The sequence below is a fragment of the Camelus bactrianus genome, chromosome 18, assembly GCF_048773025.1.
Source record: "Camelus bactrianus isolate YW-2024 breed Bactrian camel chromosome 18, ASM4877302v1, whole genome shotgun sequence".
NCBI lineage: Eukaryota > Metazoa > Chordata > Mammalia > Artiodactyla > Camelidae > Camelus > Camelus bactrianus.
In genome coordinates this window covers 15,277,363-15,302,667 of record NC_133556.1, presented here as the reverse complement: position 1 = coordinate 15,302,667, position 25,305 = coordinate 15,277,363, and the positions used below count along the sequence as shown (strand labels likewise).

The 25,305-nt window shown below is 48.7% G+C and overlaps 1 protein-coding gene across 8 annotated transcripts in view; it reads left to right on the top strand.

Annotated features, from left to right (window-relative positions):
* Positions 1 to 25,305, top strand: part of KATNIP (katanin interacting protein) — a 174,042-nt gene that overhangs the window by 136,516 nt on the left and 12,221 nt on the right. For all 8 annotated transcript variants that reach the window (XM_045521107.2, XM_045521110.2, XM_045521112.2 and 5 more), the window contains 5 exons: positions 9,060 to 9,785; positions 10,416 to 10,621; positions 12,971 to 13,049; positions 19,735 to 19,912; positions 23,921 to 24,086. In XM_045521107.2, coding sequence (XP_045377063.2) covers positions 9,060 to 9,785; positions 10,416 to 10,621; positions 12,971 to 13,049; positions 19,735 to 19,912; positions 23,921 to 24,086 — 1,355 coding nt within the window. The remainder of the gene's footprint in view (positions 1 to 9,059; positions 9,786 to 10,415; positions 10,622 to 12,970; positions 13,050 to 19,734; positions 19,913 to 23,920; positions 24,087 to 25,305) is intronic.

Here is a 25,305-nt window from a genome sequence, read left to right as displayed (position 1 = left end):
CTGGTCTCTAATTACATCACTTTTCTCTTAACGGTGCCGTTAGAAAAATAACACAAGTGTAATATAAATAGCAGTTGATTCTTGCCTGGGAGTAGGGAGTATTATAGGGAGTGGTGAGGACTGTGGCAAACTGGAGAGCACAAGCCCACCTAAAGGGGGTTTTGGTGTCAGGAATACAAGGCCAGTATGCCAGGTCTCCCTTTTCCCTTTATCAAGAGAAATCAGAAATGTAGAATATTCTTATTTTTCAACACTGGCAATGGATAGAGTTTATTTTTAAACCACTGTGTGGGTCAAAAAAAAAAAAAATACACAACTGCTAACAGGATTCACCTGCTCTTTGAACTTTGCAGTAGATTATCTCTAAGAGATCTGAAAGGAGGTGCCAAAGGCTGGGTTTCTGAATATTTGCACTCAGATTTGGCTACTGGGATAGAGTTTACCATAGCAACTAGGAGTCCAACTATTTGGATTCAAACTCTGCTACTTACAAATCTGGGACTTCTAGTCTGGAACCTGTAGAGCCAGGCACATTGCTCAGACGAGCTCATTGAATCCTCACAACAGCCCCATCTTACAGATAAAGGAAATGCGAGGTAAGACAGCAGAGAAAGGTGGAAGGTTCAAGATGGTGGCATAGGAAGATCCAGCACTCACCTCCTCCCACAGAGACAACAAATCTACAACTATATATGGAATAATTTCCTCTGAAAACTGGGTGAACAGAGTCTCCCAAGAGAGGGTAAAAGGACAGCATCAAGGCGGGTAGGAGAGGCAGAGAGATGATCTCATTAAGCGAAAAAAACCACACCCCAGCCACGACAATCCACAGATAGGAGAGATCACAAAGGCAGTTATTCTCCTAGGGACTGAGAGATCTGAGCTTCACATCAGGCACCCCATCCTTGGATTCTGCACAAGAGAGATGAGCCCCCAAAACTTCTGGTTTTGAAAACCAGTGGGGAATACACCCAGGAGAGCTACAGAACTGCAGAGAACAGAAGACTTGCTTTTAAAGGGCTCACTCACAGACTCTCAGCCTGAAAACCAGCACAAAACCACTGGGTTTTTTTTTTAATAATTAATTTAAATAGGCTAAATTCACCAATCGAAAAACAGAGAGTGGCAGAATGTATTAAAAAAAAATAGCACTCATCTGCATGCTGCCTACAAGAAACTCACTTCAGAAATAAGGACACACACAGACTGGAAGTGAAGGCGGGAGTGTGGGGAGTAAAAGATAGCCCATGTGAGTGGAAATGAAAAGAAAGCTGGAATCTCTCTTCTTCTATCGATGATATAAAACTAGAAATCGACCACAAGAAAAAAAATGGGGAAACCTACTAAAACATGAGGATTAAACATCATGCAGCAAAACGACCAATGGACCATTGAATAAATCAAGGAGAAATCAAAATATACTTGGAGACAAATGAAAACAGAAATATGACGTACCAAAATCTGTGGGATACAGCAAAAGTGCCAGGAAAGTTCATAGCAATACAGGCCTACCTCAAGAAACAAGAAAAATCTCCAATAAATAATCTAACTTTGCAGCTGAAAGAACTAGAAAATGAAGAACAATTAAAGCCCCAAATTAGTATATGAAGGAAATAATAAAGATCAGAGCAGAAATAAATGAAGTAGAGAATAAAATAAAACAGAAAAAAACCTGTGAAACTAAGAGATGATTTTTTGAAAAGATAAATAAAGTAGGCAAGCTTTAGCCTTGGATAAAAGAAAGAAGGCTCAAATAAATAAAATTAGTAATGAAAGAGAAGTTACAATTAATACCACAGAAATAACAAAAGATCGTAAGAGACTACTGCAAACAATTATATGCCAACAAATTGGGCAACCTGGAAGAAATGGATACATTCCTAGAAACATACACTCTTTCAAGACTGAATTATGAAGAAATAGAAAATTTAAAGAGACCAATTACTAGTAAGGAGACTGAAACAGTACTAAAAAAATCATCCATCAAACAAAAGTCCAGGACCAGACAGCTTCACTGGTGAATTCTACAAAACATTCAAAGAAGATTCAAAACCTAGTTTTCCCAAACTCCTCCAAAAAATTCAAGAGGAGGGAAATCTTTTAGACACATTTTACAAAGCCAGCATTACCCTTATACCAAAACCAGACAAAGACATCATTAAATAAAGAAAACTACAGGCCAGTATCACTGATGAACATACATGCAGAAATTCTCAACAAAATATTAACAAACTGAATCCAACAACACCGTGACCAAGTGGGATTTATTTCAGGGGTGCAAGGATAGTCCAATATTTGCAAATCAATCAACATGATACAACAGAATGAAGGATACAAATCATGTTACCTCAATAGATGTAAAAAATGCTTTTGACAAAATTCGACATTTACCTGTGATAAAAATTCTCAACAAAGTGAGTATAGAAGGAACACACTTCAACATAATAAGGACCATATATGCCAGACCCACAGCTAACATCATACTCAATGGTGAAAAGCTGAAACCTTTTTCCTCTAAGATCAGGAACAAGACAAGGATACCCATTCTAGCCACTTTCATTCAAAATAATATCAAAGTCCTAGCCACAGCAATTAGGCAACAACAAAAAATAAAAGGCATTCAAATCAGAACAGGAGAATTAAAACTCACTACTTGCAGATGACATGATACCGCGTGTAGAAAACCCTGAAAACTCCATTAAAAAAAATCTGTCATAATTAATAAATCAGTAAAATTACAGGATACAAAATCAATATACAGAAATCTGTGGCATTTCTATACACTAATAATGAACTATCAGAAAGAGAAATAAAGAAGCAATCCCATTTATGATTGCATTAGAAAGAATAAAATACCCCAGAATAAATTTAACCAAGGAAATAAACAACTTGTGCTCTGAAAACTATGACACTGATGAAGGAAACTGAAGAAGACACACACACACAAAAGATATTCCCTGCTCATAGATTGGAAGAATTAATATTGTTATAATGTCTATACTGCTCAAAAAAATCTATAGCTTTAATGTAATCCTTAACAAAATTCCAATGTCATGTTTCACAGAACTAGAACAAATAATTCTAAAATTTGTATGGAACCACAAAAGATCCCAAAGAGCCAAAACAGCCTTGAGAAAGAAGAACAAAGCTGGAGATATCATATGTCCTGATTTTAAACTATACTACAAAGGTATAATAATCAAAACAGTATGAGACTGGCACAAAAACAAACACACAGATCAGTGGAACAGAAGTGAGAGCCCAGAAATAAACCCACACATTTATGGTCTGTTAATAACAAAGGAACAAAGACATAAAATGGAGAAAGGACAGTCTCTTCAATAAATGGTGTTGGGAAAACTGAACAGCCACATGCAAAAGGATGGAACTAGGCCACTATCTTACACCATGCACAAAGAGTAACTCAAAATGGATTAAAGACTTCTGACTATAAGACCTGAAACCATACAATTTCTAGAAGAAAATACAGGCAGTAATCTCACTGACATCAGCCTTAGCAATGTTTTTGTGGACCTAACTCCAAAGGGAAGGGAAACAAAAGCAAAACTAAATAAATAGGATTACATCAAACTGAAAAGCCTCTGTACAGTAAAGGGAACCGTCATCAAAATGAAAAGGCAATCTACTGAATGGGAGAAGATATTTGCAAATCATATATAAGGAGTTAATATCCAAAATATATGAAGAATTTATCCAAATCAATGACAAATTACCAAACAACCACATTTAAAAATGGACAGGAGATCTGAATAGGTACCTTGCCAAAGAAGACACACAGATGGCAAACATGCACATGAAAAGATGTGCAATGTCACTATCAGGAAAATGCAAACCAAAACCACAATGAGATATCACCTCACATCTGTTAGAATGGCTACTATCAACAAGACTGAAAATAACAAGTGTTGGAGAGGATGTAGAGAAAAGAGAACACTATTGGTGGGGTTGTACATTCATGCAGCCACTATGGAAAACAGTATGGAGATTCCTCAAAATATGAAGACTAGAACTACTATATATGACCCAGGTATGACACTTCTGGGTATTTATCTAAAGAGCACAAAAACACTAATTTGGAAAAGATATATGCACTTCAATGTTCACTGCAGCATTATTTACAAGAGACAAGATAGGAAAACAACCTAAGTGTCCACTAATGAGTGAAGAAAGAAGATGTGGTGTATGTATACACACATGGAATGCTACCTGTACAATGGAATACTACTCAGCCATGAAAAGGAATAAAGTCCTGCCATTTGCAAAAACACGAGTGAACCTTGCAGGTATTACGCTAAGTGAGATAAGTCAGAGAGAAAAAGAAAAATACCAATGACTTCACTCATACATGAAGTCTAATAAAACAAAGAAAATAAAACAGAAAGAAATTCATAGATACAGAGAGCAGATTAGTGGTTACTGGAGGGGAAGGTAGATGGGGTATGGGAGAAATGGGTGAAAGAAATGGGTCAACTGTATGGTGATGGGTGGGAACTAGACTTATGGTGATGATCACTTTGTAGTGCACACGGATGTTGAACTACAATGCCGTACACCTGAAAGTTACACAATAAGAAAAGAAAAGAAAATGTGAAGTTTGAGTGACTTTCTTCAGGTCACACAGCCAATAAGGGTTAGAGCAAGATTTGAACCCAGGCAATCCTGCTCCAGCCTCCAGGCTGCAAACTACTCCCCTAAGCTGCCCTGTCCCCGCAGCAGCATCATCCACCTGTCTGGGGAGAGTGGGGCAATGTCAAGCCTTCCTGGTACACAAACCCAGAGCACCTCTAGCAGTTATAAGGTGATGGGCATTTTTCTAACTTGTCCACATGCAAAAGACTTTGTCTCATTTTAATTTCTTTCCAGGCATTTCACTGCTTGGCTCAACACACGTTAAGAACTGAGCCCTTGAGATTTAATGCTTGTTAAGCTGGTCGTGCTAAAAAGGAAAGTTGCTTAGAAATTTTAAATTACCCATTACTTAGAGCCAAATCCCACAGCCATGCCCTTCAGGAAAGGTTCGGGCCAAGCCCTCCAACAGTGCTTGTAGAATGAACAAGTGCCCAAGTTCTTCCCTGGGACTAGAATCATGTTGTCACCATAAGACAGAACCCGGAAATCCTTTTTCCAACAAAGTACCTTGCTGTAATGACATCTGCATTTTGGAAGTGTATTCATCATGGGGTCAGTTACCTACAGGTGTATAAAATCGCACTGGCCCAGTTTAAGCAATAAAGGGGGTTTTATTTGGAGAATGCTCCAGGACAAAGTTTGGGTCCCCAAAGTCAGGAAGTATAGCATCCCATGGGATTGGAAGGAGGAACCAGAAAGCCAGCAGGCACCGCGGAAGCGTCTCCCTGACTCTTCCAGGACTGCTGGGCCCTGCCTCTGCTTCTCTGCAGGTCCACCTTCCCTCACTCTTCCTCATGAGATCGGCTTTCTCAGCTCTGTGCACATTGCAGGAAATGGACTCACAGTCCAAAAGTGACACAATTTCCCGGCTCCATCTCTAGAAACCAATTCCAAAGCCTCAGGGGAGAAGCTGACTGGCCGGCTTGGGTCAGGTGTCCACTCCTTGTCCAGTCAGCAGTGGCCGAAGGGCAGCGCACCTAGAGTAAACACGGCTGTGTGCGTCTCACCACGTGCTTTTTCACTCCCCATTTTAGTCGCAATTAGTGCCTGCCTCGTGGTGGTGTCAGTGATTTTTATAAACTGAAGTTCAGAATTTTGCAGCTCATATTAATCTCCACCACTCCAGGCGTAGTTTTGAATCTTCAATCCTGTTATCTCATATCATTGGTCCCTCCCAGACTGTACTGACTGCAGACTAAAGAAGTAGCTTTCTGTTGTCCATTCATATTTGTGGGCAGGAATCGTGACAGACAGGACAAAGCCCTGATCCCAGCAGCTGTCCGACTCCCAAGGACTGATGAGTTGTGTGTTCTGCGGCCGACAGAGGGAAGCGCTGGCCCCAGGCTGCTGTCACATCTGAAAGGTCCAGGACAAAGTCTGCACCCCTCTGCTCTTAAAACCCAGTGTGTACCTCCTCGGGAGAATGGGTCAGAAAGCAGATGCAGGATGAAAGCAAAGCCCTGCCTTTCTTGCACACCCAGGCACAGAAGCACAGCCTGAGTCCCTGACACATGGCTTTTGGTCTTTCTCCTTGGTGCCCTTGCAGGCTAACCTGGTCCATTCATTTCAGCTGGTGGAAATTAAATCACAAACTGAGCTCATGACGATCCATATGGGAAGTTCCTTCTGCCAGATGTTTAGCCTCACGCCTGGAGGAAAGGATGGGAGGAACTCCTGGGGTCTTGTTAATGACAGATGAAAAGGAGGGGAGGGGAGAGGACAGATGTGGGAGAACTGACAGGTGGTGCGGGAGCAGAGAGGGTACGTGATGGTGGTGCCAACCACCCGTCCCTTTACTGGCAGATGATTATCGAGCACCTCCAGGCACCAGATTCTGTGCCAGGCCCTGGGATGCAGCAGGGAACAGGGCAGAGACGGCCTCTCCTAGAAGGAGGGTGTCAAGAAGAGCCAGCTAAGTGGGGCTGTGGGGGAGGAGCATTCCTGGCAGAAGGCGCAGTAGGGGCAAAGATCCTGAAGAAAGAAGAGACCGGTGGTGTCCATAACAGAATGGCTGGCGTGGCTGGAGCTGGATGATCATGGAAAGGAGGGTGTGAGGTGAGGCTGGAGAAGTCAACAGGAGCCACACTCAGGGCTGCGGGGCATAGTGAAGAGTTAGATTTTCTTTACTCTCAGCATAGTAGAGATAATGCCAGTTAGAGGGGCTGATGACAAAACTCCATTTTTGGCCCTTAAGAGTTTGAAGTGATAGAGTGGACACACCTTCCAAGGGGTCACTGGAATTGGGAGATGGTGCCCCAGGGAGAGAAGCTGGAGCTTGGTTTATGACAGTGAGCAATGCCTGCCTGGGAGCCAGTAGCCAGATGAGAGAGGAGTATTGAGAAAGGACTGGATGGAGCTGAGGCCTTCCAGCACAACCAGACTTAGAGTATGGGGAGGAGCGGGGCGGGGGCAGGGGTGGGGGGTGCAGTGCTGTGATACAAAGGGAGGAGCTGTCGATGGGGAAGTGGAGAAGCAGGAAGGTAACCATGCCTCCTCAGCTGGTGGAGGAGGGACTGCCAGATGGAAGAGCTTTGCCTGGGACGTCAAGCATGGAATGAGGACTGAGAAAGGATTGTGGACTCGGAATCATTTTGGACTCAGAGAAAATCATTTCAGTGAAGAGTTGTGGGAATTCTAGGACTCTTATGGATGCAAGGAACAGAAAACTACCAGGGGTTTGACTTCAGGCATGGCTGGATCCAGGGGCCCGAATGATGTCATCAGGACACTCTCTCCATCTCTCGGCTCCCGCTCCCCATGTTGGCTTCATTCTCAGGCAGGCTCTACCCTGCAGAGTGTAGCAAATGGCCACTGACAGCTCCACCCCTCCATCCTGCCAGCTCAGCAGTGCCAGTTTAAAGAGAGCCCCTCTCCCCGTAGTTCCTTTCATGGGCTCAGCTTGGAAGGATGCTGTCAGCACTGGCCTAATCTGCATGGCCTGAAGGTGGCGGCAGGGTTGCAGGGGGGAATCCTCAAAGGGAAAATCAGGATTTTGTTCCTAGGAGAAGAGGAGATGGAGTTTGGGTGGGCAAAACAACGACTCTACGCCAAGGAGCCAGGTTGCAGGGGGCTGAGGGAGGGTGGTGGTGAGGAGGATGCAGTGTCTGCACTGAGAGGAGGGAGGAAGTAGGACTGCGATTGGAGGGAGCCGCAGGATCAGGCCGGCTTCCTTTTTCTTGCAGGTGGGAGAGATTTATGCATGTCTGCAGGCGGAGAGCAGGGAAGATGCCAGTGGGGAAGGAGTGATTGAAGATTCTGGAGAGAGGAGATAATTGATGGAACCAGGCCCCCTAGGAGACAGGCAGAAAATGGAGTGCAGGGTGCAGTACGATATGAAAGGAGGAAAAACAGAATGTCAGTGTCATCAGCTGCTGTTTTTCCAGAATGACACCCTTAGATGGCAGTTAGCCATGGCGTGGCTGTGAGGACCGGCGGCTGCTTGAGGCACACGCTGAGCTTTTATATTCTACAAGGAAGAGAGCAGGGCCTTCAGAGCTACCCTCCTGAGGGCCAGCCCCATCTTCGCCATATGCTCCGGGCGCAGCTTCAGCTCTTGGAACCAATTTAGCCACGTGTAGAAGTGAATTTTTTACCTTGTGAGATACCTAGGTGGTTTGGGTTTTTTTAATAGAATTTCCCCCTGATTATAAAAATAATACACGTAGAGGACTTCGAAGGTAAGGTGTCAAAGAAGAAAATAAAAGTCTTTCCTCTTCACCACCCAAAAACGATGATATTCACACGTGGGGACACGCTGCCCACACTAGGAAATGCCGCATCGAAAATGGCAACTCTGGCATTTTTTTTCCATTTAACATTCTTTCAGAAGCCTTCCACCTGCCATTCGGTAGCCTTTGAAACCCCCAACAGGGTCACATGACTGTGACAGCCTCAGGAGCAGACCCTGGGGCTGCTGACTCAGATGCCACAGGCAGCAGCGTGGCCCTGAGTCTTGTGAGTTTGTGAAGTGGAGAATGACTTCCGGCAAAGGTTCTAACACAGCAAGAGTGTTTCTGAATTTGCATGGTAGTTGCTTTTCTGAGAAAATGCAAAGTATATAGAAAAATACTTTGCTCTTTGTAAAACAACCAGGTTCCAGATTCAGGTAACCGTAAATGACTTTTTTTTTTTACCAACCTGAATGGTGCCTGAGACAGGAGACCATGCTCTGCGCAGGACCACCCTGTGCAGGGCAGGACAGTAGCAACCCTGGTCCCACCCTTCAAGCCAATAGGGCCAACGGGCACTGAGCCAGCCAAGAGCATCAAACCACCCACGGGTTTCTAGACTGTCCCCCCGAGGGTGACCCCACCCAGCTGAAAGCCACTGGATGAGACAATCTCTAAGGGTCCCCGCTTCCACATGCACGACTAATGGGGCTTCACTCCCTCCTGTGTTCTTCCTTCCAGAAAATGCCTGCTCCACCCGGACACCGCCACGGCCCCGGTGGCGCAGCGAGCAGGAACACACACTCCACGAGTCGTGGAACTCCCTCACCGCCTTTGACCGTTCCCACCGGGGGCGCATCTCCAACATGGAGTTCCAGGGGGACATCCTGGACGAGTTCCTGCAGCAGCAGAAGAGCAGCCGGCACAGTGACCAGCCGCCCCCTTGGAAGGAGGAGAAGCTGGAGTCCATGATAGGGCAGGACCACAGCTCCCTGAAGCCAGATGATGGGGGTGACTTTAAAATCCCCGTCTTGCCTTATGGACAGCACTTGGTCATTGACATCAAGTCTACGTGGGGGGACAGGCACTATGTTGGCCTTAACGGAATAGAAATATTCAGTTCCAAGGGCGAGCCGGTGCGAATTGCGAACATTCAAGCCGACCCCCCGGACATCAATATCTTACCAGCCTATGGGAAAGATCCCCGTGTGGTCACCAACCTCATCGACGGGGTGAACAGGACCCAGGACGACATGCACGTCTGGTTGGCCCCCTTCACGCTGGGCAAGTCCCACTCCATCTCCATGGACTTCATGCACCCTTGCCAGGTCGCCCTGATCAGGATTTGGAACTACAATAAATCGCGGATACATTCCTTCCGCGGCGTGAAGGACATCACGATGCTGTTAGATGCGCAGTGCATCTTCCAGGGAGAAATCGCCAAGGCCTCGGGAACCCTGACGGGAGGTACAGTATGTCTGTAAGAATGCTCTCGAAGCCCCTGCCTGCTACTTGCTGAGGCTCTAAGGAAAAGCTAAACCTGGTGGCTCGCCAGTGACAGAAAGAACCTGTAGGGTAGGGAGGGTGCAGGATATAGAAGGGAGAGAAGCTCGGGGAAGATATTGGTTCAGGGGAAGCCCAGCCCCAGCCTGATCCCAAGGGGTCTCTGGAGCAGAAATTACTGGGTCTGTCCTGCACAAAGCAGCAAGGCTTTGGAACCTGCAGGCTCCCCTGGTTGGGGGCGTAACTCCCACAGCCTTCCAGGCAAGGCCCCCTCCTTGGATCAGCAGGGATCTGGGTGGGACACCAACAGCATCAGCTACAGTGCCTCCCACGCCTGACAAACTCCCCTTACTTCATGATGGATCCCAGTGATGCTCATTAGATTAGATCCCTTCATTAGATCAATGTGGTTCTTACAGTCCGTGGATTCCATTTGCAAATGCACAGAGAATAATAAGGCTCGGTGACACAAATCCAGACCGGTTAGCGGTTTAGGTTGTCACGGCCCAAAGGTCGATGGTTTAGGTTCCTGCTCGGAACATCATTGGGATTTGGGGTGAGCTGACTCTCCTGTCTTCCCGGTGCCCCTTTCAGCTCCAGAGCACTTTGGAGACACAATCTTATTCACGACCGACGAGGACATTCTCGAGGCCATCTTCTGTTCTGATGAGACATTTGACTTGGACGCGGAGAGCCTGTGCGGCCTGCAGTGCGAGGAGGCGCTGAGGAGACCCAGCACGGCCGACGGCCAGGGGGAGGAGAGGCCCTACACACAGGCCGGCTTGTGGGCTGATGACCGGGTAGGACTGGAGGGAGGGGGCGCTCCCAGACAGATTTCTTCTCCTGACTCAGAATAACGCGGGAGGAATGAAGATGGATATCCTTTAAGCTGCTGGTGCTCCTGTTTTTGACATTTCCCATTTTTATGCATCATTTTTTGTTCTGTATGTCATATTTCATCCTCTAATTATTATTTTTTTTCTTCTAACCGAAGTGAAGAAAGTCTTCAAATTTTAATCAAAGCTAGGGGAAATCAGTTCTGTGTCATCTCTGTAATTTAGAGGTTGGCAGTCTCAGGGGAATTTTTGCTTTGGGTTTTGTTTTGATCACTCACTGTAGTTTTTGATGGAAGGGCTCGAAATACTTTTAACAGGTAGACTGAGAATTAAAGTAATGATAATCCAGGCAATCATTTCTTGGACACATAAACCATGGTCCAGCAGTGGAGCACCGTGCCATCGTGTTTAACCCTCCTGGCAACCGTCAGGATAAAGACAATTAATAGCCCCGTTTAAGAAACCAAGGCTCACACAGGCTCAAGAACTTGCCCAGTGGCACACAGTGGGGGAGCAACAAGGCTAGAACTTAAATGCAGGACTCCAAAACTTGTGCTTTTAATGGGCAAATTATCAAAAATGAAAGAGGAGCGGGGAGGGTGTACCTCAGCGGCGGAGTACATGCCTAGCATACACAAGGTCCTGGGTTCAATCCCCAGTACCTCTGTTAAAATAAATAAGTAAATAAGTAAATAAATAAACTTAGTTACCTCCTCTCCAAAACAAACAAAACCAATAAAAATAAAATATTTTTTTAAAAAAATGAAAGAGGACTTTCAGGGCAAGGATCAGCCCAAGTCAAAGACCAGTACTTAAGGCAAAGAGACTGCAGGGTCCCCAGGAGAAAAGAGGAGATGGTTAGAGAGAGTGGGGGAGAAGGGTGGGAACAGCCAGGAACCAAAGGACAGCAGGTTCGGCCATGGGAAGGTCACGACTGAGGCGGTGCTACACCATGGCGAGTCAGTCCCAGCATGTTCACGGGCAGGGGCCCGTAGAGCACCAGGGGAGGTGGGGGAGGGGTGAGGCCCTCTCCCCCTTCCAGGAAAGCAGCTGCCACTCCCCTCAGACAAGCTAGTTCATTGTTGATGGTAATCCTGATTTTTTTCAAATAAAGCCGGAAATCTACATTTTTATGTAAAATCTCCCCATTAAAAAAATGTTGGCCACTAATTCAAAATGTTTTCAAACCTTCTGCGGGCCACGAAACATGTCTGCTGTCTGGCTTCTCTGCGTGGGCCTCCATTTGGGAGATGGCTTTGAGGCCTTCCATTTGCCCAGCATTTTCCGAACAGGGAAATCCCTGCTCAGGGACTCTGGTCAGATCTAGTCCTCTGAGGGGCAGGGAGGGATCACTCTCTCTGCCTTAAAGATGAGGAACTTGAGCTCAGGGAGGCCATGTCACACCCAGAGCAGGGCTGGGCTGGAGCTGCATGCCCGCCTAGGTGTCAGGGTCAGTGCATCCACCAGGGGGCGTGCTAGGAGGATCAGGGAGGGCAGGGTGCCCAAGAAGGCAAGAGAAGGCACGTGGACTCCAGGGCAGCAGCATCCCCTACGGCCTGAGGCTGCTCAGAGTCAGGGGTTACTTCAGGCAAACTGCCTTTCTCACCGTCCTCCCTGTAGCCGGGCAGAGGCCTGGAGGGGCTGTCCCTAGGGGCTGGACTGAGGGGTTATCAGGATATCCTTAGGTACCCAATGAAACACCATCCCCACTAAAACTCTAAGATCCAGACAAGCGACATCACTTCTTTTTGCATCTCAGCTTTCCTGTCTGTGAAACAGTAAAGGCACTTGCGCCCTGACTTACGGTGCAGAAATCTAGCAAGAAAAGTTTACACAGAGACCCGAGAAGTAAGGTGTGGCGGCAAACTCTGTCTATAGACCAATGGTTCTTTATTTGCCTGCCCATGGGAATCACCTGGGGAGCTTTCAAAATGCAGATGCACAGGCCCCAGGGTTGAATTCTTCCTCCTTCCCTCCATCCCTCCCTCCTGCTCTGTCTCCCTCCCTCCTTCCACTAGCTCACTAGATAAACAAGACAGAGTCCTTCCCTATTCCAGAAAATCTAATCACCTGAGCTGGTAGTGTCCATTACTGGTAAGAGCTTCTGGCAAGGACTCAGACACACAAGGGTTTCCAGGCCTACCCATGTTTCTAGTCACAGGGTTCCCACAAAGGCAGGAAACCCAAGAAAAGGCTCGGGACTTACCTGGGGCACTGGGTGGGCAGCAGTAGCCAGAAAAATGGCTGGGCAGCTGTGTGGGTATCACTGAAATCACCCCCTTGCCCTCTGCTTGTCCCCCAATCTGTGTGCAGATCCCGGAGGTAGAGCTGTCATACAGGCCCCTTGTCCCTGAAGTCACTACGCCAGAGCCGGGCATCTACCATGGGATCTGTGAGTACCGCCTCCCGGGGCAGTGTCGGGGGGAGGAGGACCTTCAGAGCCTGGGGCCTCAGGTGGGGGCAGTCATGGCCACATGGGACAGGGTTTCCTGGGACAGACAGGCAGGTCGTACCTTGCACAGAGACACCAGCCTGAAACTGAAGTCAGGACTGAAACCAGCCTGCACTGGGCTCGCTGGCCCTGGCAGGACTGCATCCTTGCAGAGGAGGGGCATTCCTGGCAGTGTGCGCTCCCAGAGGGGCACTTCTGCGTTTCACGTGCAGACGTCTTACATGTTAGCTGCAGCCCTGACCCGGGAGGCTACAGTTGGAGCCCAGAAGTTATAGAACAAGAAGATATAAGAGCCAGAAAAGACCCGGGCCCCTGCCCATCCAGGGCTCTGAGTTGTCCCTTCAAAATAGACCCCAGAGCAGATGCTTGAGCAGATCATCCTCTCTGCTCCAGGTGGGATGGGGCAGCAGGAGCCCCAGCCCAGGTGCCAGGTCTTCCAAAAAGTCAGAAATCTGGTTGTAGATGTGATATCTCCACATTTGTAGATGTGGGTGACCAATCCTACCATATTTTAAAAGCCCACGTGAGCCAAACAACACATGTCTTGGGCCAGCCGGGCCAGTTGGTGGCCTCTGAGCAGATCCCATCTGGGTTTCACCGTGTCTGTTCTCACTCTTCCCCTGGGCCCTTCCGGCGGGTCCTCTCTTGCTCCGTGCACATCCCGCCAGCACCTCTGCCTGCGTCCTGGGGGATCCTCAGGCCCGGGGTCACTCGTGCTGACTGTGATCTCTCTCTCTTGTTCCCTGTTAACAAGGCCCTGTGGGCTTGCTCACTGCAGCCTCGCCTCCTGCTCTCCCTTGCCCTCTGTGCCCATCATCCACCTCTAGTCAGCTTCTGAAAAGAAGAGATGCTCCGTGCCTGCCTTTGTCATGCCCCCTCCCCTGCCATCACCTCCAGAGCGAAGCCAGAATGTGTCTGAGTTTAGCCTCCTCCTTGCTACTCTTCTTCCCTCCAGCATCTCCTGAGCCACCCTCCAGGCTTCTGTGCCCACAGCCTGGTGCCTGCCCTCTCCATCCCTGCCTGATGAAAGGATGTCAACTGTCACCAATTGGGTTCCCAAGAAGCAGACTCTGAGTTGGAAACTCCTGGGGCGTGCTCTGATGGGAAAGGCGGGCAGGAAGCCAGGACTGAGCAGGGGGGACGTTGGGCCTCGGTGCTGTCCCATAAAAGCCTCTGCCAGCTCCACAGGCAGAGTTGTGTAGTTGTCCCGAGTTGAGTAGGGGCACTGGGCCTTTACACACCTGTATTATAACACGTCACTGGGCATGGGCTAGCGAGGTGCAGAGCTAAGGACGGTCACAAGTTGGGGGGCTCAGCTGTGAGCTGTCAGCCACCAGCAACCCCGGCCCCTGGGGGATGCATCCTTCAGCCCTGGCGGTGGGAGGTGGGATCTGGGCAGGGCCCCACAGCATCCTCCACTCCCCCTTCTTAAGGCCTTGCAGTCACCCCATTCCATCCCAGGAAGTCTTCCCAGTCACACCCAGTAAGAATTCAGCCTTCGTTCCCTCCCTCCCTCAGCAGGACAGTTACCTCTTAGAAAAGAGGAAGAAGTCTTGCTTTAAATCCTCACAGCCACTTACATTCCAGAACTCTCTTTCAATTACTTTGGGATAACAGAGTAATTTAAAAGCCAACTTAATGGAGGCAAGAACCTGGCTTGAGGATTGGTTTCGCCCCCCCCCCCCGATTCAGGCACGGTACTGGGGCTTCCCTTGCCTGATCTCGTGGAATACTCACAGCTCTGTTCTCCCCATTTCCAGGTTAGATTAGGAAACTGAGGCCCCGAGAGATTGAGTAAGCCACCCAAGGTCACACAGCTAGTACAAGGCCAAGAACAAAACCAAGCGTGTCTAAATTCAAAGTCTGGGTCCTCACCACTCAACACCCTCCCAGAGAGGCTGCCTCACCTCAGAGGTCTCTGTGAGGAGTCTGCACCGCCCCACCTCAGAGCTGTGAGGTCCTGAAAGACAGCAATCATTTCTGATTTAGCCTGACCTCCCCTAGGTTGCTCAGGATTCTTGTGTGCATGTATGTGTGCGTGTGCGTGTGCCTGTGTGTGTGTGCATGTGAACAGTGAAAACTGAATTCAATCTGTTAAGCAAAAAAGGAATTTCTTAGCTTCTGCCGCTAAAAAGGTCAGGGGTTGCTAGTTACCCATGTTATTGGATCCAGGTTCACAAACGACATCACCAGGCTTTTGTGTCTCCCTCCATCTCCCTGCCCTGTTTCTCCCTCTCTTGTCCATCTCCCATTCACACTTTGTCCACATGGGAGCTTCTGGAAGCTCTGCCCAGCAATCCCAGGTAAAAGAACTTCCATTTGCCAATAATTTCAACCATCGTCCCGGAATTAAGTCTCCTCACCTGGCTTGGGTCACGTGCCCTTCCTTAACTGATCACTGGGGCTCACCATGGCAGGGAGGCATGGGTGATGGAAAACACGGATTGGCCCGGCCTAGGTCAGAGGCCCATCTTTGAAGCCAAGGATGAGGCGTCAGCCCCCAAAACTCCAGAGGAGGTCAGCATGCCATAATCGGAAGGAAGGAAGGAAGGAAGGAAGGAAGGAAGGAAGGAAGGAAGGAAGGAAGGAAGGAAGGAAGGAAGGAAGGAAGGAAGGAAGGAAAGAAGGAAGGAAGGAAGGAAGGAAAGAAAGAAGGCTGGCTGGCCAGCCAGAAGCAGCTACTGTCCCCTCCATCAGGTGATTTCCCCAAAGATGCTGTCTGTAAATATCTTCCCCGCGAACCAGCTTCTGACCTTTCTCAGAAATGTGATTTTAATGCCTTTGGGAGTTTTGCCCTGGAGTAGAGCTTGCAGACTTTTTTGCTGCCAGGAAAGTGTAATTTCTCCGCTTCTCTGCTCAGCAGGAAAGCACAGGAGTCTTCTGACTGAGGACCCTCTGCCCATTTTCAGGCCCATGATTTCTGAATCTCTCTTCTCTGAACCTTTGGCTTTTTCCTCACTGGATCCCAAATCCTAAACCTGCTTTCCCAGCCTGTGTCCACAGAGAGAGCTTTGATAAAATGACCCAGGTGGGGGTGGTGCATTGGGGTTGGTAAATCCGGCCAATCCTATTAATGTTTTGAAAGGGGATCTATGACTTGCTAATTTGCAGATGACACTAATTTTGGAAGTTTTGCAAATATCAGCAGTGATGAATAGGAAGGGAGCTGAGAGAGTTGAAACATGGGAGAGAAATAACAAAATTAATTTCCATTTATATAAATACTAATTGATACACCAGAGGAAAATGAATATGGAACATGGATATTAGCTGGAAAAGGAGAGCAGTCGCTTCGGAGCAGCCCTAAATTAGTTGGCATCTCAGTGCGTCTTGCCAGGCAAACAGAGGGGTGGCAGGCTGGGAGAATCTGGGGCGCTGCCTCTTGCTTCAAGGGGGAGGTGGCATTTCTCCCTCACAGCGATCCCCTTTTGTCTAAATCCGCTCCCTCCTCCAGCTCCAGGCCTTCTCCATCTCTGGGTCGGTACCCACAGCCACTCTGTCCCTTGGTCACACTTTGCCTCGCATCTGTTCAGGCCACTGGGAATCCTGGCAGTGCTGTCTCCAAAACACATCCTGAATCTGTCCTCTTTGCGCTCGTTTTCACCACTGCCATCCTTGCCCAGCCGTGGGTATCACAGCAGCCTCCTTCCTGGTCTCCCTTTAAGAATCCGATCCGAGTGAGCTTTCCACGACCCAGATCAGATCGCGTCACTCCCCTGCTTCCAAACTTAAGCCTCCGGAGCTCCCCATGGCCGAGGGTCAGATCTAGACCTCATGACATGATCTAGCCCCCGCCTGATGACATGATACCACCTAACCTTCTCATCTCAATTTTCTCCACCCTCTCCCTCAGTCACTTGGTTTCAACCAGGGGTCAGACAAGTTCCCATCCCAGGGCCTTGGCCCTTCCTGTCCTCTCAGCCTGGAACGTCCTTCCGGAAATGCTACAGAATGGCGGCCTCCTTCTTATCACCCAGGGCTCAGCTCAAATGTCACCTCCTCAGAGAGGCCCTCCCTGACCCGCCCTGCTTCCGCTCAGTCACTCCCCATCTCATCTCTTTCATTTTTTTCATGGTTTTCTTCACTCTGTGGAACTACCAGTTTTATCTGTTTGTTCATTGTCTTCACTGCAATGGAAGCACCTAGAGATTTTGTTAGATGTTTACCCTCGGATCTCCAGTGCCAAGAACAAGGCTTGATACATAGCAGCAATAAATATTTGTTTACCATGGACTATGATTTTGGCGAAATACAATGATCTTATTTTGATTCATTTACCTGCAGGTAGCTACTAAACACACTCTTCAATCAATAATTCATTTTTTTTTAAAAAAAGCCTTAATTGACCATCGGTCTTTCAGGCACTGTTCTAGGCTCTGGGGACATAGCAGTATATAACAGCCAACAGAGCCCCCGCCCTCAGGGAGCTTCCATCTCAGTGAGAAAGATTGAGGAAAACAAATGAACAAATAAATGTAGAACTTATTGTCAGGTGACAAAAAATAACACAGAGTAAGGGTTTAGAGAGGGATAGGGAAGGGTGCTGTTTGAGTTCAGGGGGTTAAGCAAGGCCTCTCTGAGATGATGAGAAAGAATGTATCAGCTTGCTTTTGCTGCTGAACAAACCAACCCAAAATTTAGTGGCTTACCATCACCGCTAGTAATCGTGATTCATCGTAATTCAGTGGCCTAGCTGAGCAATCCTTCATCGGAGCCTGGCCGGCCTCTGCTGGGCCTGCTTGTGTGTCTGGTCACCTGGCAGATGGGCTGGTAGCCGAGTGACCTTGGATGTCTTCACCTACACAGCCGGCAATCGAGAGGCTATTGGCCAGAGTGACAGAGCAACTGGGGGAGCCTGGCTTCTTCGCAGGGCAACACTCCAAGTGCAGAAAGAGAGGACAGACCCCCCAGCCTTCCTCGGGCTTGTGTGCTTGACAGCCTCTGCTTGCTTCGCTTTTGCTTCTGTCCCATTGGCCAAAGCAAATCACATGGCCCAGAGTCAAGGAGTGGAGAAACAGACTCCACGTCTGGATGGGAGGAGCGGAAAAATCATGTTGCAAAGAGGCGAGGACTCAGTGGGAGGAATCTGTGGCCGTTTTACGTGCTGCCGGTGCTGTGCGAAGCTATGATGTGCTCAGGACCATGCTGGTCACACATCTGTTTCATCTGCCCCCAAGATGCTCACAGTTAACTCGACACAGTGGAGAGCAGAAGGATCTGAGACTGAGTTAGGAAACGTATTTTGGAAACCGCAGGGGTGTAGGAGGGGAAGCCACGCTCCAGGGAGGTCATGTGGCTTGGCCTCCCTTCCTGGCCATGGGACATCCTGCGACCTCCCTGGACTTCCACCTCCTCATCTGAGCTAAATCAGGTGGGAGCATGTGAATCCAGGCTTCCCTCTCCCAGCACTGCTTTGCTGGCATTCCGTGGAAGTTGCCACAAGTGTGACTCTTTTGAACACAGCCACCTAAAAGAGTGGAAAATAGGCCCCCAATTCTCCAAGCATAAAGAGTTCTTGGTCCTGGCCCTGCTGTAACGGGAGAGCGTTAAGGAAAGAGAAACTCCAGCCAGACACCTGACAGAGATTCGTTCCTTTGAGCTTTCTGGGCAAACGAATGACTCGCCTGGGCAGTTTTGCCCCAGAACCACAGAGGTTCACTTCTAAATGCTCCCTGATGGAGTAGGGGGTGGAGCAAGGGCAAAAGAATGGAGGGTGTCACCACAGGTCACTTCCTTTACCCCGAACCCATGTGAATCCTCGTGATAGTGGCCAATTTACGTAACATGTTCATTTCCGACACTGTGGTTTCCTGACGCAGTGGCCTCCATTTCATTACTTGTTTAATCATTCCATCTGTACTGAGCTCCTACTGTGTGGCAGGTCCTGTGCCAGGCTCTGGGGGCACAGTGATCTAGCAAAACAGATGGGAGTTCTGCCCTCAGGGAGTTAACCAACTGACAGGGCAGATGGACATTTACCAAAGGGTCACAAGATCACAGTAGTGAGCAGGGCACGGGAGGGAGAGTGCACAGTGACATGGCAGGCTATGAATGGAGGCTCAGTGTGGTCAAAGAAATTGGGAGGGCTTCCCTGAGGAAGTAAGCTGGAATCTGAAAGATGAACACAAGTTAACCTAGGCCATGTGAGTTCCAGATGGTGAAACAGCATGTGCAAAGGCCCTGTGATGGGAGAGAGGAAAGTGAATGTGAGTGATGGAAAGACAGTCTAGGTGGAACTAGGGATCTCAGGTGCCAGATGAGGTTTGAGAGGTACGTAGAAGCCAGATGGGCGAGGCCTGCTGGCCAAGCAACAAGGGAAACCACACGAGGGTGTTAAGCACGGGGTGGGCAATGTGACTGATCAGTGGAGAAAGGACCCAGGGCTGTGTGCAGGTTTAAACATTACCGGTCCATTCATCCTGCAGATATTTCCTGAGCATCAACAGGGTCCTAGGCCAAAGGGCCACCTAGAGGAAAAGTGCAGAGCGCACTCCGAAGGCACTTCCATTTCAGTCTGGGTGTTTTAGTCGGTAGCATGCCAGGAAGATCAGTCCTCTTCCCAGTTCCATCCTGGGTACCTCCTCCGGAAGCTCTGGTGTTCACGGGGCACTTCTTCCTGTTGCAGGCCTCCAGCTAAATTTCACCGCCTCCTGGGGAGACCTGCATTACCTGGGGCTCACAGGCCTGGAAGTGGTGGGCAGGGACGGCCAGGCACTGCCCATCAGCCTGCACCAGATCTCCGCCTCCCCCAGAGACTTAAATGACCTGCCCGAGTACACCGACGACTCCCGGACCCTGGACAAGTGAGTGTCTGTAAGAAATGCAGTGCTCTTGACAGCTGGGGCTGGGGGATCTGATCTGCATTGTAGATTTCAGATTTAAACATCAACTGGCATCCTCTATTCCATCTCCTCCTGGCCACCCCATGAGGTCTGGGGTCTGCCCATTTTACAGTCAAGGGAAACTGAGGCCCAGGAAGCGGTCGGCAGGATTGGAAGCCAGGTTATCCTGCTTCCAGACCCAGTTGTGCTCTGTGTCTTCTCCATGGTGCTTAGTGTGGGGCCTGGCACACGGGGCTGCTTGGTAAGCCTTTGGCTCTGTGTTTGGGCACGAGCGACCCCACCTCTCAGGGGCTGAAAGCTTTCGCCTGTCTGAGGCTGGAGGTGATTACTGAGAACGTCTCCACAGGGGGCACCAGCTGCGCTTTCCTCTGCGTTTGTCAGATTTCATGAGCCCGGATTGGGTCTAGTCAACAATAGGACAGCCTAAGATCCAGCATCGATCCATGGGGCCCCATAACCCGCAGACAGGTGCTCCCCTCCCCTGAATCAGGACACCTGTCGGGCCTGGGTCCTGCCTGGAGGTGTGAACAAGAAGAGTCTAGGGGAGTCAGAGGGATAAGAGTTCAAACCCCAGCTCTCCCCTTTGCCAGCTACTGTTAGTTTCTTAACTTCTCCAATAATAAAAGGAGTAGTAATAGTAATAACTGAAATTATAGCTGCCGTTTTCTGAGCACTTATTAAATGCCAGACACTGGCCTATGCTTAGCAGTTACAGATATTCATCCATTTAAATCTCAGACAGCCCTCAGAGGCCCCCACTCTGCAGATGAGGAAACTGAGGTACAGAGAGGTTAAAACTGGCTAAAGGTCACCCAGATTAGTTGAGTGGCAGAGTCGTGATTTGAACGCAGGCCCACGGGAAGCCAACACCCAGGCATTTAACTGCTAAGTGATACTGTCTTCCTCTGCCTCAGCTCCCTTATCAGTAGAATGGGGACAATAATTCCTATGGCTGGAGGGCAGGAAGGGGATTCCACATCACAGCTGTGCCACCCCGCTGCCCCCTGGCTCCCCAATCCCGGCCTGGTCCAGAGCGTGCATGGGGTCAGTGATAGACTCCTACCTGCTTTCCTATAAGGTGCCCCTTAACCACAGCCCTCATGCCCTGCTGTCATCACCTGCTTGAGGGGCACTCCACATCTTGGCAAGTCCCAAGTGTGCACACTTAGACTTGGAGGCTGTGGTTCTGGCTGCCGATTGTTAAGAGTGACCATCAGCTCAGGGTTGGCCCCGCTGGTTCGGCCATACCACTCACTTACCATTTGCAGCACATCCTAGGGCTGATAGCATTTCATCTCTACGTACTTCAGCACATATCTCTAAACAATAAGGACGTAAACTTAATCTTAGTACCATAATTATACCCAAATAATGAACAATCATCCCTTAAATTGCTGGGTATCTAGTGTGTTTCTATTTCCCCGACAGTCTTCCCCCCAATCCCTTTATAACAGTTTGTTCTTTGAATTGACATCCAGAAAAGTTCTGTTTGTTGTGATTGGTTGATATGTCTCTTAAGCCTCCCATAATCCCGAGGTTCCCTTCCATCTTTTTTCTTTCTTTCTTTCTTTTTTCTTTCTTTCTTTTTTTCCTCTTTTAAATTATCTGTTGAAGAAACCAGGCTCTTTGCCTGGATGAGTCTGGATCTTACTGGTTCCACCTCTATGGTATTGTTTAACCTGTTCTTCAGGCCCCTGGATCTCTTGTAAATTGTTCACTAGATCTAGAGGTCCAATCAGATTGAGGTTTGACCATTAGAGCAGGACATTAACCATCAGGGCATGGATGTCACTTTGTGTTCCCTTCAGGACACTGCTTGTCAGGCTCTTGGTGGCGTTGGCGGCCAACATTTAGTGGTTAGATCTCTTTATGTGTTAGGGGTTGTGGAATGGTGATACACTGATCCTAACACTTTTTTTTTTATCAATAAAGAGAAAATTTTCCCTCCATTATTTGGTTACTTTGAGGGGCAATTCAAACAGGGAAGGCCATCTAAATGTTTGATTCTTTCCTTTTATTTTTCAGTTTTCAAAAGAGCAAACTGTTTCTCTAGCATCCTTTAAAACATTTCTTTGCTTTTGACTACCATAAACTCATGGATTTAACACCACTGTGTTTGAAGGGTTTCAATTAATCACAGTTTTTATCCTATCGATGCTCAGATCATTCCCTCTTTGGAACTCCTGAATATCTTTTGTAAACAGTAGTCTCTGACAGCTTCCTTGCTTTCCTTTCTGATGTGACAAGGTATTCCAGGCTCCTCTTGTATGTTTCTTGTCCCAGGCATGGAATCAGCCATTTCTCCAAGAAGCCCAGGTTCTCTCTAGTGGGAAATGGTATTTAGAGACCATAGTCTAACCACTAGGGATGCTTATGGCTGCTGAGTTGATCCTTGTGTCTAGGCTTTTTTGCAGACAAAGCTAAGAAGTATCGTTTAGATATTCTTGAGTGTGTCTGTAGGGACCTCTCTTCACTGTCAGCTAAAACACTTCAACAATTCTCTCCACTCTCAGAATTGGGTTGTAGTCTTGCTATGGAGGTGGCCCCATTTCTAGGACAGAGAGGTAATTGCTTTTGGAAGGAAATAGAAGGTTCTCTAGTGCCAGATCTCAGTCAGCTTAATCCACAAACACCCCAGGGTTAAATTGCTGAATTTCCTCAGTTTTAAGATGCCAGCAATTGTAAGACACACCATCCATCAATTTAATAACAGCCTTTTGGAGGAAAAAAAAAGAAACATTACCTCCTTGGATGAACACTTTGATTGTAAGATTTATTCCAAGTCCAAAACTTTAAAATGTAAAAGGAAAAATTAAGTTTATTTTAAAATCTAGGAAACACAGCAGCAGCCTATGTCCCTCCCAGTACGGCAGCTTCAAAGTCTCCAGAAAAAGGAGAGCGAGAAGGGAGGGGGTCGCCCTGGAGGCTGAGAGTTGGGCCCCTGTCTCTGGAGCTAGGCCTCTCAGTGGTCATGAGACCAGGGCTGGGGTCTGAGCTGAAGTGTGCTGGGCAGAGCTGGGAAGGGTGAGGCAGGATGTCTGGAGCAGGAGAACCAGAAACTGACCAGCATGGGAGTGCAGTGTGGGCAAGGCCAGAACAGTGGCTGAGAAGAACATGAGGATGCTGGGGGCTCCCTCCCAGGGGTGGGGGGCTGCCCTAGGATACCCAGGCTATGTGATGACAGGCCAGACAGAGGCACCTGCCCCACGCCGGGAGCTGCCAAGTTCACCCTGGCTGTAGTATTTTTCTCCCCCAGTATAAGAAAGAAGGAATAGAATTATTTCAAAATGTACCAGAGAGTCGATACAGCATTTCACTGAAAGCTGGGAAAATAGAAATAGTCACCTCCCATCCCCTCTGACGGAAATCTGTTTTTCATTTTTGCAAAATCTCCTCTGGTCCTTGTCCTCATTTTACAGCATTAAAATCAGTGCCCCTGACATCTCACAGCCTGCCTTTTCCCTGTTATGGCATCGTCCTCATGACTATCATTTTAACTACTGTCCAGGTTTACTTTTCCCTATTTTGAGAACTTTTAGGGGTTTTTTTATTTGTTTGTTGCTAATATAAGTAGTATCTTGGTACAGATAGCTTTTTAACATGTTGAATACATTTTCCTTCAGGAGAAAAAAAATTCCAGAAATGGGATCACTGAGTTAAAGGGTCCTGAAAAATGACCTACCCCCCCAAACCCCATTTTAAAAACCATGATGATTGCTTCGTTGTACCTTTAACAGCACAGACTGTTACTTTTTCCTGTTTTCCTATTTTGTCTGACTTCACAGATGAGAGATGACACCTCGCTGTTTCTTTAATTAGTCTCACCTCCCCTTAATGAGCCGGGCCCAGCCAGGCTCCTGCCAGGCAGGGGCCCCAGAGGGGAGAGGAGTGGGTGTACACCCCACGCTGTGATTTCTCCCAGCGGACCCGGCTGCCCCCTTCTCTCCGCTCCTTCCCCGCCACTTGCAGGCTTATTGATGGAGCCAACATCACGATGGAGGATGAGCATATGTGGCTGATCCCCTTCTCGCCGGGGCTGGACCACGTGGTCACGATCCGCTTCGACAGAGCCGAAAGCATCGCAGGCCTGCGCTTCTGGAACTACAATAAATCTCCCGAGGACACCTACCGAGGGGTAAGCCGGGGAACAGCGGCCGCGCTCCGTCCACTGTCAGGGAAACAGCGCCTTGATGAATGGCTGGCGTGGCTGACGGAGAGGAGCATAAATCCTCCAGAACTTTCCAAATGGAGCCGGGGGTGGGTACAGCCAGGGAGAGAGAGCCACTGCCATTTCCTTCTCCTGCAAACAGCAAATGCCGGCCAAAGAACCCAGGGCAGACTTGGGAAACTGCAGCCCCTTATCTCTTCGGGGGGATTCAGGGGTCCTCAGCAGGCCCCCAGCTCGCAGTGGTTGGTTGGTTGCAGCCCTGTTATTCACTGAGGGGCCAGGCCTGGGCTGAGGGCTCCTCGTGCATTTGTCATTTCATTAGACCTGCATCCCAGCCCCTGGGAGGCAGGTGTTATTACCCCCAGCTTTCAGAGTATTAAAAACCGAGGTTCAGAAAGGTCCAGTCACTCATCCAAGGTCACACAGCTCAAGCCCCAGTCCGTGTCTGCCGGGCTGGGAGCCCACACTCTAAATTCCAGTGTTCTGCTCGATGTGAAAAACCAGGGGCTCTTGTTGGGATGTGGAAAATGGCCTCAGAAGTGCTCCTTTCATGGGCTTTTCAGTCCCCTCCCACAAAAGGGAAGTGATCATGACAAGGTCACCTAAAATACAGCAATGCAGTCAGGGCCCTAAAGTCACAAGGCTCCAAGTCTGAATCCCCCCCTCTGACCCTTTACCAGCTGTGTGACCTCTGGTAAGTGGCCTGCCTTCCCTGGGCCTCAGTTTCCTCATCTGTAAAAGGAGGAGGAGGAGGGGGACACCTCCCTTGGGAGGGGAGTCATCACCCTCTGCAAGGTGACAAAGCCGGGACCCGGCCTCCAGCGCTGTAAGCCCGGGTCTGGGCTCCTCACCAAGCACCATGCAGAGTTTCTTCGGGGGCCTTAAGACTCTGGTGATTTATCACAGCCATGAGCAGCCCCCCACCCTCAGGCCCTCCCCTTCAAGAGCAAAGGCTCCTCTGAGCATGCAGTTTACAAATCCTCCCCCAGGCCGCCCTGGTGTCTTTGTAAGCAGGCTCTCTGGCTGAACGAGTGTAAAATGTCAGCTCTATTGGCGTTAAAAAAGCATTTTTCTGCCTCAGCTCATGCCTCTGGGCCTTTCCCTTCCCCTGAGTGAATCAGTCTTTCCAGTTGAGCTTCCATGACCTGGATTTACAGCCTGGAAACGTTGGGCCCAAGAGCCCCTG